General features: G+C 41.0%; 1 protein-coding gene across 1 annotated transcript; it reads right to left on the reverse strand.

Moving 5' to 3' along the window:
* Window positions 1-3,740: 3,740 nt before the first annotated feature.
* LOC119728618 lies at window positions 3,741-13,393 on the reverse strand. Its single transcript, XM_038200921.1, has 2 exons — window positions 13,172-13,393; window positions 3,741-7,984 (listed from the first exon to the last, which is right to left on the reverse strand). Exon 2 carries the CDS (start codon window positions 7,902-7,904, stop codon window positions 6,042-6,044), a length of 1,863 nt encoding a protein of 620 aa, XP_038056849.1. The 5' UTR covers window positions 7,905-7,984; window positions 13,172-13,393; the 3' UTR covers window positions 3,741-6,041.
* Window positions 13,394-14,435: the final 1,042 nt, after the last annotated feature.

Here is a 14,435-nt window from a genome sequence, read left to right on the forward strand (position 1 = left end):
GGCGGCAAAGCAATATGAGCGCTATGCCACACACTCGTCAACAATGTTTCAGTTCGTTGCCATGGCTCAATGATCCGTTGCCATAGCCACACATAATGTACGGAGCTCTGGCGGTGCCATCCAAGATGTTGAGATCCTAACATAACTTTTCACGGGATGACCGCAAATAAGTCAGTATCTGAACAAGTCGGATGGCACTTCCAGAGCTCCGTACTTACGTGATGTAAGATGCCTAAATGAAATCCCAACCTACAAAAATCTTCCTGACTATTGAACACGCAGAAACAACACACATGTTGCTTGAAGAGTGAGTTGTTAAACAGTAGTTATACTGAAAAAATTGTACCTAGTTATTGGCCATGACTAGTTGAACAAGCCTTCAAATTATTACAACGAACAAATGTCACGGTTGTCATTGAAAAACATATTTTTTCCCCAGAGAAAAACCTGCCTAAATGAAGTCCCAATCTACAAAAAAAAATCTTCCTGACTATTGAACACGCAAAAACAACACCCAAGTTGCTTGAATAGTAAATTATTAAAAAAGTAGGTGTACTATATTGAAATTTAGACAAGTTATTGGCCATGACTTGTTAAACAAGCCTATAAATTATTATAACGAACAAATGTTGGTGTCATTGAAAAACCTACTTTTTTTGTCATGGAGAAAAACCTGCCTAAATGAAGTCCTAATCGTTACAGAAAATCTTCCTGACTACTGAACAATGAGAAACAACATCCATATTGCTTGAACAGTTAGTCGTTTAATAGTATCTGTACTGAATTGAAATTGCGCCTAGTTATTAGTAATGACTAGTTAAACAAGCCTATAAATTATTATAGCGAGAAAATGTTTGTGTTATTGAAAATATATTATTTGTCATTCAGGAGAAAAACCTGCCTAAATGAAGTCCAAATCAACAGAAAATCTTCCTGACTATTGAACATGCACAAACAACACCCATGTTGCTTGAACAGTAAAATGTTAAATAGTAGTTGTAATGGATTGAAATTGCGCCTAGTTATTGGTCATGACTAGTTAAACAAGCCTATAAATTATTATAACGAACAAATGTTGGTGTCATTGACAAACGTATTTTTTTCATCATGGAAAAAATCTGCCTAAATGAAGTCCAAATCTACAGAAAATCTTCCTGACTATTGAACATGCACACGTGTTGTTTCTGCGTGTTCAATAGTCAGGAAGATTTTCTGTAGATTGGGACCAAATTTAACATTATTTTTAGGAATATACTGTGGATGTAGATCACGATTTGCCCATTAAACAAAAACAATCTTGTTTGTGGAGACAATAACTCCAGGAAAACACAATGCATCGAATTGAAATTTCGTCAAATTATTAGCCGTGATAATTGGCACTAGACGTTTGAAAATTGACGGGAACCCTGGAAGAATAAATTTAATATGATTTGAAAAAAAAATTGTGTGTAAATCGCGAAAAATTCATGCAGAATTCAAGTTACTTTTAATTGAACAAAAATAAACCACTCTTTATGGAGACAATAACTCAAGAAATACTTCTTGTATCGAATTGAAATTTCGTCTAGTGATTGGTCGTGATATATGACACGACTGGTTTAAAAATTAACGGGCACCGCTGGAAGAATAAATGTAATATGATTTATAAATTAAAGGAAAAAACAGTGTTAATCGCAAAAATTCGTTCCGAATTCAAGTTACTTTTATTGAACAAAAATAAACCACGCTTTGTGGAGACGATAACTCAAGAAAAACACTGAATTGAAATTTTGTTCAATAATCGGTCGTGAAATTATGATATACAAAGTATAAAAAAATGACGGGAACCGTGAAAGAAAAATTAAATACGATCAATAAAAACTACAGTGCGTAAGGACAGTCCGTACTTTTGCTGCACTATCAATTCTCCAACAGAGGGCGCACTACACAAACGCTTGTCACTACACTTCTGTCAATGCGGATCACGGCGTCCATTCAACAAAAATAACCCACCCTTTGTGGAGACGATAACTTAAGAAATAGTCCTTTTATTGAATTGAATTTTCGTTAAGTGATTGGTCGTGACATATGACAAGACTGGTTTTAAAAAAAATGACGGGAACCATTGAAGTATAAATTTAATATGATGTAAAGAAATACAGTGAGTTAATCTCGCAAACCTCATTCCGAATTCAAGTTACTTTTAATTGAACCAAAAAAACACACTCTTTGTGGAGACGATAACTCAAAAAACAATTCTTGTATTTAATTGATATTTCGTCTATTTATTGGTCGTGATATATGACATGACTGGTTTAAAAATTGACGGGAACCGTTGAAGTATAAATTTAATACGACAATAAAAACTTCACTGTGTATAAAAAGGACACTCCGTACTTTTTGCTGCACTATCAATTTCTTCAAAAGAGGGCGCACTACACAAACGCTGGTCACCACACTTCGGTCACGAGGATCACGATCTGCCCATTCAACAAAAATAAACCACTCTTTGTGGAGACAATAACTCAAGGAAAACACATTGCATTGAATTGAAATTCCGTCCAATAATTGGCGTTGATATTTGACACTAGAAATTTGAAAATTGACGGGAATCGTGGAAGAATAAATTTAATATGATATAAAGAAAAACCAGTGTTATTCGCGAAAATTCCTTCCGAATTCAGTTCACTTTTAATTGAACAAAAATAATCGACTCTTTGTGGAGACGATAACTCCAGAAATACTTGTTGTATTGAATTGAAATTTCGTCTAGTGATTGGTCATGATGGGTCGCATTAGGAGATTTAATGGCATGATAAATCGTCAAACAATGCAAATAAAATGACCAAAGTAATATAGTGTTTTAAACGCGAAATATAATATCCGAATGAAAGTCAACTTTCATCGACCAAAAGAAACGTATTCGTTGTGCGAAGGAAGAAATCCCTGTTTCATTAAATTGAAATTTCGGTTTGTCGCACTTTTTTGCAAGGGTATTTTACCCGCACACTTTTGTCAACCACAAGTCTTTGTCGAAAAAGGAGGGCGCGATAAACAAAATAGTGGTCTCGCAATGGTTGCACACCGGTAAATAGGCCTAAATCCATCCGCCGAGCTCATGAATACAAGTTATACCGGCCCTCAAAAAATTCGATATTAGAGACTTCTGACTGGAGAGCCGTGAACTTAGGGAATTGAAGTGATATGGCAATGAACCTCTGGCCCGGTCTTGGGCTTCCAATGCTAAGCATTTTGGATGCAATTGGGCTCAAAAGTGGCGCTATTTTGCCATGTTGTGGGGAAAATAGGGGTCGTCTTCTTTGGGTGAGAATTTTTCGAAAAGTCAATGGTCAACCCACCAAAAAATGAAAAGAAAATGAAAGATGACATGTTGATCATCATTTTTCTGTGCAGCTTAAATACCTGTGAGAGTTCTGATTATTTGTAAAAGAATTTTGAAGTATGGGCATTTAGCACTAGTGTCTATGGGAATTTTATTGCAGGGTTGCACCCCAATGAGACAAACAGTCTACTTTAATTTTCTTTCAATAGAGGGCGCGCTTCATTAATAGCGATCACCACCACAAAGCATTTTTATCAACGCGGATAAAAAGCTACCTGATGACTGAAGTGAACTTTTCTGGTTGCGAATTTGGGATTTTGATTTGGGTTTTTTTTATTATTACATTTGTCAAATTGAATAGGGCCACAGAATTCTAAGCTACGGGTCTGACTGAAACAAAGAAACCAAAGTCAACATGAAGGCGTCCCATCTAGCATAAACATTCTTTAATAGTTCTTGCTATAAAATATTTTATTTCAAATTATGCAAATAAATCTCTACAAATACCACGTTTACTTACATAATTCAAAGCAACAAAATCTGTTATATCTTTTCTTTATACATTGATTAAGAGTTGCATATAATTTGTGCGTACTGGTAACATAATAAAAAGGAAATTGGGCTGAGCTTCATCCACGATAAACAGAACACTACCATTTTGTATGAATATGTATAAATATCCTACCCTCTAGTTTACTGGAAACTTATCCTGTAACCGGTGGTCGTCGCTTTCAGCTTGAAAACGTTTCTAAATTTTCAGGCGTGTTCAAAGCATCAATGCCTGCATGATACACGGACTTGTTTTCAGGTAAACTCTGCCAAGAGTTAACCGTATAATTTCGATTCTGGTGTGAATGGTTCTTAAACGCACAGAACCGAAGAGCCTTAATGGCAGATACTTCGGTGTTAACCCACCCGATCCAACCTTGAACATTATTGCATAGTTTTATTGAGTTCTTCAACATGTTTTTCTCTTGAGGGCTTATTTTTTTTAGTTCGGGATCATCTCTGGGGTAGAAACGATGTACAGGCACTGTGAAGCCAATCAAACTTGGACTTTCAATTGAGAAATATTAGGTGACGTCACAGGTCTGTGGTCGGGGCCACGAGCGCCATATTAAACGTCTACGGTTGCAGACTAGTAAAATAAACTGCCATAGACCCCAATGATGAATCGGCTACGCCCACTTCCGAAATTAAGGAAAAATACTCACAATTCTCCAAGGTGTTTGAGAGACACATCAAATCAAAGCTTATTTCATCATCTTTCATTTTCTGTTCAATTTGTTTGGGTTAACCAATTACTTTTTGGAGAAAAGTCCATCCAGAGATGATCCATGCAATTAATCACAATGCAGTGCACATGCACTGTACGATCAATCAATCAAGAGACGCGCCAGACGCCCAAAAAGGCGGATCTATCACCGTTCACGTAATAAGGTCTGCAAAACCTCGATAGCTATAATTCGTGCTTTAACGAATGGTGTAAAAAAAAATGTGTGTGAAATAATGACATTTTACCAAACATTTTATCAAACAATCGAGGTCACTATAGGCGGCGTCGTAGAGATCTGCAAAAAAATTTAAATGTATTTTGTTTTAATTATGAATCTCATTACAGTCATATTACAAACCTAGTTCCTAGTTCCAATTGCCAAGTTCAAGTTCAAAAGCCACATACAGTATAACCGCCATATTGTCAATAAGATCAATAATTGACCATGTTGGTCTCTGGTGAGGTAACTGACACAACGTAAATCCTGGAGCAAGTTCGATCAAGGACCAGTGGTTAACTACAGGTTGGTTCGTGACGTAACTTGCGCATGCGCACTGAAGTTGAATTGCGAACGACTCTATAGCCGTGCTATTGTCGTGTCAACAACCGTAAGAAAATGGCGGTCGCAAAATTTTTCAACACTGATGTTTCTGTTTACCTATACACATATAATGGTGATTGCGTAGTTAAGGACACCTACATTATCGCCATTATTATTATACAGTGGTGACAAAGTGACAGAATCGTAAGCTAACATGGAAAAACTATGTAATGAAAATGAAATTTAGCACTCACAGTTTGTTTTCCCGCCATTTTTGTTGATGTTGGTCCCCTCTGCACTTTGCTATGAAAATTGCTATAAGGAAGCAGCTATACGTTGTATAGGCTGGTCCTGAATAGTCGACTAGACTAGTCCAACCGTCGTCGACTAGCGTGCGTTCCACCAGAGTTAGTCGAACTATGGTATGGTCCTTGATTGAACTTGCCCCTAGATGATGCACTCGCGTGATGCCTGAAAGCCATAATGTATGTCTATACCATGAGCCCTGCACCTGGGCCAACACAATGGGAACTGGCATGGTAAGCGCAGATATTATCTAAGCACACAAAGTGATCATTGGAACACAGCTTACGAGCCAATACTATTACTGGGCTTAGACTGTGCTAGCAAAAATATTCAGCTGGGGAGATGGACAATGATGTTCTAGTACCACACTTGGTTTGGGTGAGTTATTACTTAAAGTTGGGAATTAGGCCTGTCAATTGGGTACTTAATCGGAACAGAGAAAGAAGGATTATTTAGCCGTGTTGAAACACCTTTGTAATGAAGTGACGTGAATAAGTAAATTGATAGGGATAGGCCTACTTACGGGAATGCAAGTTCGCCGTGGTACGTAGGACAACGTAGCGGATCCCGTCGGCGCCATTTTGGGATTAGCTATTTTACTTAACAATAACACCACCTTTTGCCTGCCCACTATTGGGGGCGCCCTTTCCCGGTGCATCCTGCCGTTTGGAAGACACTTTGATGTTGGAGTTTCTGTCCTTTATGGCCAGTGCCTCTGCATTTGTCTCGTCTGTGGTCACCTTTTCCCCACCCAGAGCTGAACGCTCCTTGTCACTATCTACCTGCCGAGCTGGAGATGCAGCTCCCTTGGGTGGGGTAGCGTCCCTCAATGTATCTTTGTCACTATTTGTTATCTGGTTTACACCATGTGGATTTTTGTAATGTGTATCCAAACAGGTGTCTTTGTGTTTATTAGTAGATTTTTCCCGATCAGCTGCGACAAGTTCCCCTATACTCTTTGGTTTTAACTCAATGCTTTGTATCGGCACACAGTCTGAATTCAAAGGCTGCAGCAATGGAATATTGGACTTGCCACCAGTCGCTACTAAACCCGCTAAAGGATCGTCCGTGTTTTTAGCATTCGTCGATACTGATTTATCCAGTTGACAGTTGCTGCCCCAGCAGCAGTCCGGCTGCAGGCAGCAGCAGGAGTCTAGCTGTCTGTCCTGAGATCGTGGTGTGGACATGGACGGGTCTGATAAGCAGCGGCACTGGCCCAAGCTAGCCTGCAAGCTGCCTGCTGACTTCTTCTTTTTGCCCCGCTTCACCCGTCCCGATGTTGAGCCCGGACTACGAGGCTGGGGTATGCACTCAGCAGATTTGGACGCATTCGACGGCGCGAAGGGAGACAGTTCTGTCGGCGAGTCATCCAGCCGGACCCTGATGGGTCCATTCACACTCCGAATAGGCGAGAGTTTGAGCGGCTGCACGAGAATCGATTTCGGAATGGCTCCCCCTGCACGTGATATCCCATTGCTGCCTCGCGGAGAATCAATTTTGGGTAGAACCGGGCTAATCGGGAAGGCCAGCTCGCTCTTCGCATCCTCAATGCTGGAAGGTCTGACGGCGTTGTGTTTCTTGGAGTTACGAGACGGACTGCTACTTTTGTGGTCTGGACTGTTGTGGTTTGATTTTGAATGAATATCACTCATTCCGTTTTCGTTAGTCTGTTGGTGTTCATCGCTAACAGCACACTGCGCTGGTTCTATGATGGTTGGTCCATGAACAAGTACAACAGGCGAGCCGGAAACACCACTTGCTCCGTCACTTTCTGCAGCAGACGAGGCCAAGGGTTTGACTTGCGTTATGGCGCTGTTTCTGACATTTTCAGACTCTAAGCATGAGGTGCACTCATTGGACGAGGCTTTAGGGTTCCGGTAGTCCACCGTGTTAGACTCAACCAATAACACATTTCGGTTCTCGTTGTAGAATCGTTCTCTTGCCTCTTGCATGATTCGCTCGTGCTCGCTCAGCAGATTCTCGCCCGCGTGGGTGCGAGATTTGTGTTTTTTGTCTTTCTCCTCGCATAGCAACACGCATGCGCACATGATGAGGAAGCTGCCGAAGCCGATCATGACCGGCCCGAAAGTCCGGAACTTGTACAGGTTCTCGTGGAGCTGCTCGTCTAGCACCACCGCGGTCTTGTTCCCTGACTGCACTGTCTGGCTGGCAATGTTCATGGCGAAATATCCACAGACTGTCATTGCTACGCTGCCCAGGGTGATCATAACCCCAACTGCGAGACAGGCTAGGACGGTGCTGCAATACTTCCGGCAGGCTAGTTGCTTCTGGCGGAGCCTTGATGTGGGTGAAGAGTGGCTCGAGTGTGCGCTGCTGTGAGATGTGGAGGACTGCTGGCTGATGGCAGAGCCGTGAGGAGAACTAGGCACCTCCGTTTGACCTTCGACATCTGCTACCGGGCCAGACAGCTGATCCTCCTGGCTGGTAGGCCTATCCATCGCTGGTCTTCAATCACGACTGCGGCTCGCTCTGGCCGTCATTAAGCCGTATTTACAGCGACCTTTCAGGCAAGCATCATCTGAAAATATACGGAAAAAAATGTGAATGAGACTCAAATGCTGACTGTCCACAGCAGTGAAAAAAAAGAGTGTTAAATCGCTTGCAGAATCGCCCGAGTAAATGGGCCCAAAATTAACATCGCGTGCCATTCGTTGGTGAGAGAAACTCTATTAAGGAACTGTGAAAACGAATCCCAAATTATAATTAAGCAGGTGTTATGGCAGGTGTCTTTATGTAACGGAGAAATGAGGGTGGTACAAGCAAGCTTCATTTTGCTTATGATACACATCCAATTAAAGGGCCATGCAATGTATTTTTAATGCAATCCTTGAAAATGCACCTTTGTCTCCCATTTAACCTTATTTTTAATTCTCTTTTTGCCATTTTTAAAGGGTGTTTTGGTGCCTTCTTGGTTTTATGCTGATGCAAATTTCTATATTCATGAGCAAAATTGTGATGTCATTTCAGGCAGAAACCTTAATGTTACTGCTATTTCAGCACCAAATGTGGCCAGATTTTTTAATAATTTTGCTGTTGTAAATTTTCTTTTCTTTAGTGATTCGTTGTTGTGTCAGTACATGGCAGTAAGCCAATCAGCAACCTTTTCTCACAAAATAATGTTTTACGGCGTTTTTCGTACACAGGCTCGGTCAATGTGGGCTTTACGGGACATTGGTCGTAAATGAAATGTCGTAATATGGGTGCACACCAGAGGCTCAAAAGTGCCTACGCGGGCCAAAACACGATTTGTATGCCCTTATTTTTGTTTGGTATTGGAGCATTTTGTGGGTCATGAACTTGAAGGTTTATGAAAAACATTGGTGGAAGCCGTGCACATGCACAGGACTGCGAGCTCGTATTTCTGTGAAATTCGGATGAAATTGGGCCCAATATTGCTCTTTTTTTGCAATGAAGCACAGACACCATTTTTCAAAAGGGCGATGGGCCATAGGAATACTTTTAGGGGTGATCATCTTTTCATGAAATTTTCTCCCAAAAGTCATCGAATTACCACCCAAAATATTGAACAAAAAAATGAAAGATGATGTAATACGCTTTAATTTGATGGGTGTTTCAAACACCTTGGAGAGTTGTGAGTATATTTAATAATTTTTGGAAGTGCGCGTAATTATCACTGAGGTCTATTGGAGTCGATTTACTGGTCTGCACCCTATGCATTCAAATGGCAGACACAAGGGATACTCCTTGATCCGACTCCAGGTACACAAACAACACACTAAGACTTGGTCCCAGACCAATGACAAACCAAAACAAACACTCATCCTAAAAGGGAAAAACCTTAAGTAGTGCTTGGAGCTCTAAACAAACCCCATCTGATCACTTCTATTTCCGAGTCTACAAGCTTTACCCTCCCTTCTCCCTTCTCTCCCCCCCCCCCGCCCCCATGCCGGAACAGGACAAGCAAGAATCTGTGCCGGCTTCTCAAGATTTATCGAGCTGTTTTGCGTTGGGATTTCTCATTACTGAACCATTAAAACGCCGCGCGGGCTACCGTTCTCTTGTTCTTCAATCAATATTTCATCGGGGACAGAGCTGCAATTTCCCCACGGGAGCTCGGGAGTGAGTGCCGTGACACGCCGCGCAAAATGCAGATTTTGAAAATTTCCTACGAGGAACCGTCGTCCAAAAAAGGACCAGCATATTATGCTGGTCCTTGCTTTTGTGTTATGTCTCTTGACTCAAATTTCGACAGCGGAATTGGGATTCGATGTTTGGCATGACCAGTGGCGGCGGCGGAGGGGTGGGGTGGGGACTGAACCGCCCATCCCCCCTTCTCATTGACACCCCCCCCCCAAAAAAAAGGGGGGGGGGGTTGAAAAAGACGAAAAGGAAGAAGCAAACCGAAAATTTGAGGTATTCAATGTTAGTGAAGTAAAAAGAGCGTGTGGAAAGGACCCAGAATTAATGCGGCATACTGGCAGTACAGATTATACATACAATGTAATGAACAGCGCCCTCAAGCTTCAAATGATGTGTAGCCCCCCCCCCCCCTTAATAATAATAACAACAGGTATATTTATATAGCACTGTACTAAGATCAAAGCGCTTTACATTATTGTTGCCCCTGATCACTGGGCCAATGAAACATTCCAAATACCATCAGCTCCCTGGGGAGTAAAAAAAAAAAGAAGCTCGATGCTGACATTTCAGCACAAGGCAGCTAAAATCAATCACAACTACAAAGCACTCAGAGAGCGCACACCTCCGCCAAGGCTGAACAATTCATTGCCATGTTGTTAGTACAGTCGGTTAACCCTAATAAGAAAAACACTGTTAATACAAGATTCTGCTTTGTTTTCCTTTGTTTTCCATTAAGGTTATAATACAAGACACCTGTTATAACAAGGTAATACGTAAAGTCACAAGGACCTTGTCATAATAGGTGTTTGACTGTATACACCCATACAGCCTTGCATATCCATTGGACTTTCATATTTTATTGCACATTTAATACATCCTTAAACTCAAACATTTGGTATGTATATGCCTGTGTCCGTCTATCTCTCCACTCCCCCATTGTATATAATGGTCTAGTCCATTGACCTGTGTGGTTAGATTAGGTGGGTGATGAGGCATACAGAATCACTGGGTCAGTGGTCTCTACACATAGCATATTCGAACATACAACTCTCTAAATTCCAAAGAGTGAAAATTCACTCCATTCGAGTGAAGATTCACTCCCACAGTCGGAAACTAGGGACTAGACGTTTTAGAGTGAAATTTCTTCAATCGTAAAGATCGAGTTTTCAATCGAGCTTCGACCTAAGTGGTTCTTTTTTCAGACTATTTCAATCGAAAATGACAGTGATTTTCACTCTTAAACGTCTAGTCCTTAATTTCACTCTTTGGAATTTAGGGAGAAAATGGTGAAAAACCCTTTAAAAAATTTTGCATCCGGACCCAGATCCGGATCTCTTCCACAATCTAATCGATTTGTACTTGAACTATAAGGACCAGCCCTAAAAACCAAAAATCATGAAAACCATCCATAACTTTTTGAGTTATCCTGTTCCCAAACAAACCAACCAACCAACCAACAAACAAACCAACGCCGATGAGAACGTAACCTCCTTGGCGGAGGTAACGTCACAGAGTCAAGTACATGTATCGGTATACGGCACTGGTGAAACATGTTTAATTCTTTGACATACGTCGCACAGTCTAATTAGCGTTCTTAGTTACTTAGAACTCAGAACGGAATAAACCTTTGTGAGGATGAGCACTTTGATGAAATAAAAACGTTATGACAAAAACTCAATTTGGCCAAAAATCGGGATACGACGGTTCGTGGTGCGACTGGATCCTCCATCCAAAATAGCCATTTTAGTGGCAATGTTATTTGTTAGTGAAACATTCAAAAAAGACTGATATTCAACTAACAATTCATGAATACAGTCCACAGCATAGATCATAACAGCAGCAGCTGATCCCGACAATTCCTTAAGACCATCCTGCGCCAAAACCGGCCACTCTGTATAATCTCCAAGAGATTTCCATCACCTGAAGCCACAACAACAGCGTCTGGCTGCTTTGCGAATCCAAAACAGGCCGGCCGCTGGAAGCCTCCTGCCGCGCCTTATGACGTCACCACTGACGCAAAAGACGCGCCAAAAACGGAAACAAGCTCCCAGTGGCTGGGTGGGCAGTGGGCCAGACAGGATATTGCTATCGGTGTTATTGCATATACGTTTCACCGCGCGATTGTTTTTGGCCCAGTCGTGCCTGTATGAATATGCAACGCCTGCAGGATATCAATTTGTCGGTCTGCATCTCCCTAGGCCGATTGAAGAAAGAAAACAACCCCTGATATCTGATGTTTTCTTCCATGTGTGTCTTTCAAACACTTCTTCATGTAAGCTGTAATCAGGCCTCAGAAGACTGAGTCTCACCAAAATAGCATCACATTATGTTCTTAAAGAAAGAAGTTACCATCAACACAACGATCAATGCAAAACGGCAAACGTGCCTAAGCGGGCTTTAGGGTAAACCTCCAACAAAAACAATGTGTCCGCCAAAAATAGCTTCCCAACAAAACACCAGAACAAATTTGAATCACACCTTTCAAAAAATGTCTGAATATCACTACAATAATCAGGGTTCTACTTTAGCAGTAGCCCGCTAGCCAAATGCTTGTCAAAACAGCGGCGGGATATAGTCAAACTATTCCTTATTATTAGTAGCCCGGCTGGCGGCAAAGATGAAAGGACAGGAAGAAATAAATCATAAAGTCAGAAAGTCAACCAGATGTATCAATTTGTGTCTTATTTTATTAGCTGCTAAGGGTTAAATTATTGGATCTGTTTATTAAAAACACTGACATTATTGCCTCAGGATACACGTTTTACATGTATGCGCACTGTTGATTATGAGACACTCTATATGAAAGAAAAACATGCAGAATGCCCGCGGGCTAGTTAAGAATCTGTTTCAGTAGCCCGGCTGGCTAGTAAAGAAAAATAAGTTAAGATGCAGACACGCTGAAATCGAGTCTCTTGCAGCGAAATTGGGGAATGGCTTTCTTAAATGATTCGCTACAGTAGCATGCTCATCTTAAACTCGTCTTCAGTAGAGACTAATGTTCAGAATGAATATCCTCATCAATAACGACAAGTTTCCGTCTCGATCTCCAGCGAGTTTAAAGGGGCACTACGGCCTGAAATCACCAAAATTTGTATGTTTTGGATTGTTTACTTATCACACTTCAAAGGTCTGGTTGAAAGGAAACTCACCGAATGTCTTACCGTTTCCGAGAAAAGACGGGAAAACACCCGGTTGTTTACATTGAAAATGGTGGACATTTTGTAGCATACGCATACGTATTTCCAGCTGTGTCCATACAATGTACGGTACACGTTGTGTGTCACATAATACACACAACACCAATACACAAATGATGTTTGTCGCACGTCCGCAGAATGCACACAAATGTCGTTTCTCGCACGTCCGCAGAATGCCATGCACTTTGCGGCAGGATTCATAACTAACATCACTCGCTCAACAGCTCGATTTTTTGGGTAAATATTTCTGACCAACGAAATTCGCTCTCGCAAGAGCAACACAAAAAGCCTAGTTTTTAAAGGAACGTTGTGTGGACGTTATATCCTACTATAATTGATTTTTCCAATTAACATCATTTCGTTTAAAACGCGTTGTTTTAGCCCAATTGGGCGCATTACAAACTCACCTCGCGAATCGCCTAATAAACACTGGTCAACACCAACGTAATACCTCATGGAAGAGCAACTCATTTCCGACACTCCGTGCATCTTCGGCTCACAGTACGACTTCTATTTCACAACTGTAGTTTTCAACTGTAGTTTTCAACAGTAATTGCCTTCACCGTAGTCTGATAAATATTATTTTCCAATTAATGTTTCGTGCGACAGAAGGTGCTTTCCCGACCATTCGAGGTGCATGCAGCGCAAAATTCGAGATTTCCATGCAAAGACCAAACGCATCACTGCTCACCACCAACACGATTAAAATGGTAATCGAACTTATATGACACGGGTGATTTAGAAGGCTAACAATCCAGGCAGTGTTGATATAAAAGCGGTAGGCCTACTTTCTTTCACAATAGGCGTTTATCCATACGGGATTTAGTCAAACAAATCTAAGGATTATAGCCAGATGTAGCCTATATATACGGAGTCGGGCTACACATTGACCAGAATGCATTATTACAGTGGCACAAAATGTAATGCAGGTTACAGACCAGTAAATAGACTGCCATATACCTCAGGGATTACGCGCATTTCCCCAAAAATACAAATACTCACAACTCTCCAAGGCGTGCGAGACACAAATCAAACTAAAGCTTATTTCATCAGCTTTCATTTTCCGTTCAATTTTCTGGGGGTTAACAAATGACTTTTTGGAGAAAATTCCATCCAAAGATGATCACCTCTAAAAGTAGTCCTGAAGCCTGATATGAAGTTGCATATGTCATTTTTGGAATGATTAAAACTGTTTTAGAACTAAGGAGATGGAGAGGCCCTAAACTATTACCGAAGCTTTATTTAATTTCACAAAGATTTAGACTTCTCGGTGTGGCTAAAGACAACACAGGACAACACGTCTATCTAAACAGTGCACCTTTAATCAATGCTTGCTCTGTTTGATTTCAAGCGCGAGAAACGAAAATCAATTTCACATCATGCTACTGTTTGATTAAAACGGCGCTATTTTGCCGGAATGTAGGTCGCAGTGGTTCGAATCTTTACGTCATCTTGTGTGTTTTTGTAAGAGTATGGCATGATTATTTGTGTGTACAAATATCCACTCCTCTGAAATGTACGAAAACTATGAGATCCTTTTTGGTTAATTTTGTTTCAAAGTGCACCTGCTTTTTTTTACTAAAAACGGTCCATACTTTTCTTGACAATTGAAGGAGCTGTTGCTGTGATTCTATTTAAGGCACACACTCTTTAGAACGTTCATAATACATG

The sequence above is a fragment of the Patiria miniata genome, unplaced genomic scaffold, assembly GCF_015706575.1.
Source record: "Patiria miniata isolate m_02_andy unplaced genomic scaffold, ASM1570657v1 HiC_scaffold_20, whole genome shotgun sequence".
NCBI classification, from domain to species: Eukaryota; Metazoa; Echinodermata; class Asteroidea; order Valvatida; family Asterinidae; genus Patiria; species Patiria miniata.

What these genes read in the sequence shown, in the direction of transcription:
- LOC119728618 (XM_038200921.1), bottom strand. Translation starts at nt 7,904, where the DNA reads ATGGATAGGCCTACCAGCCAGGAGGATCAGCTGTCTGGCCCGGTAGCA.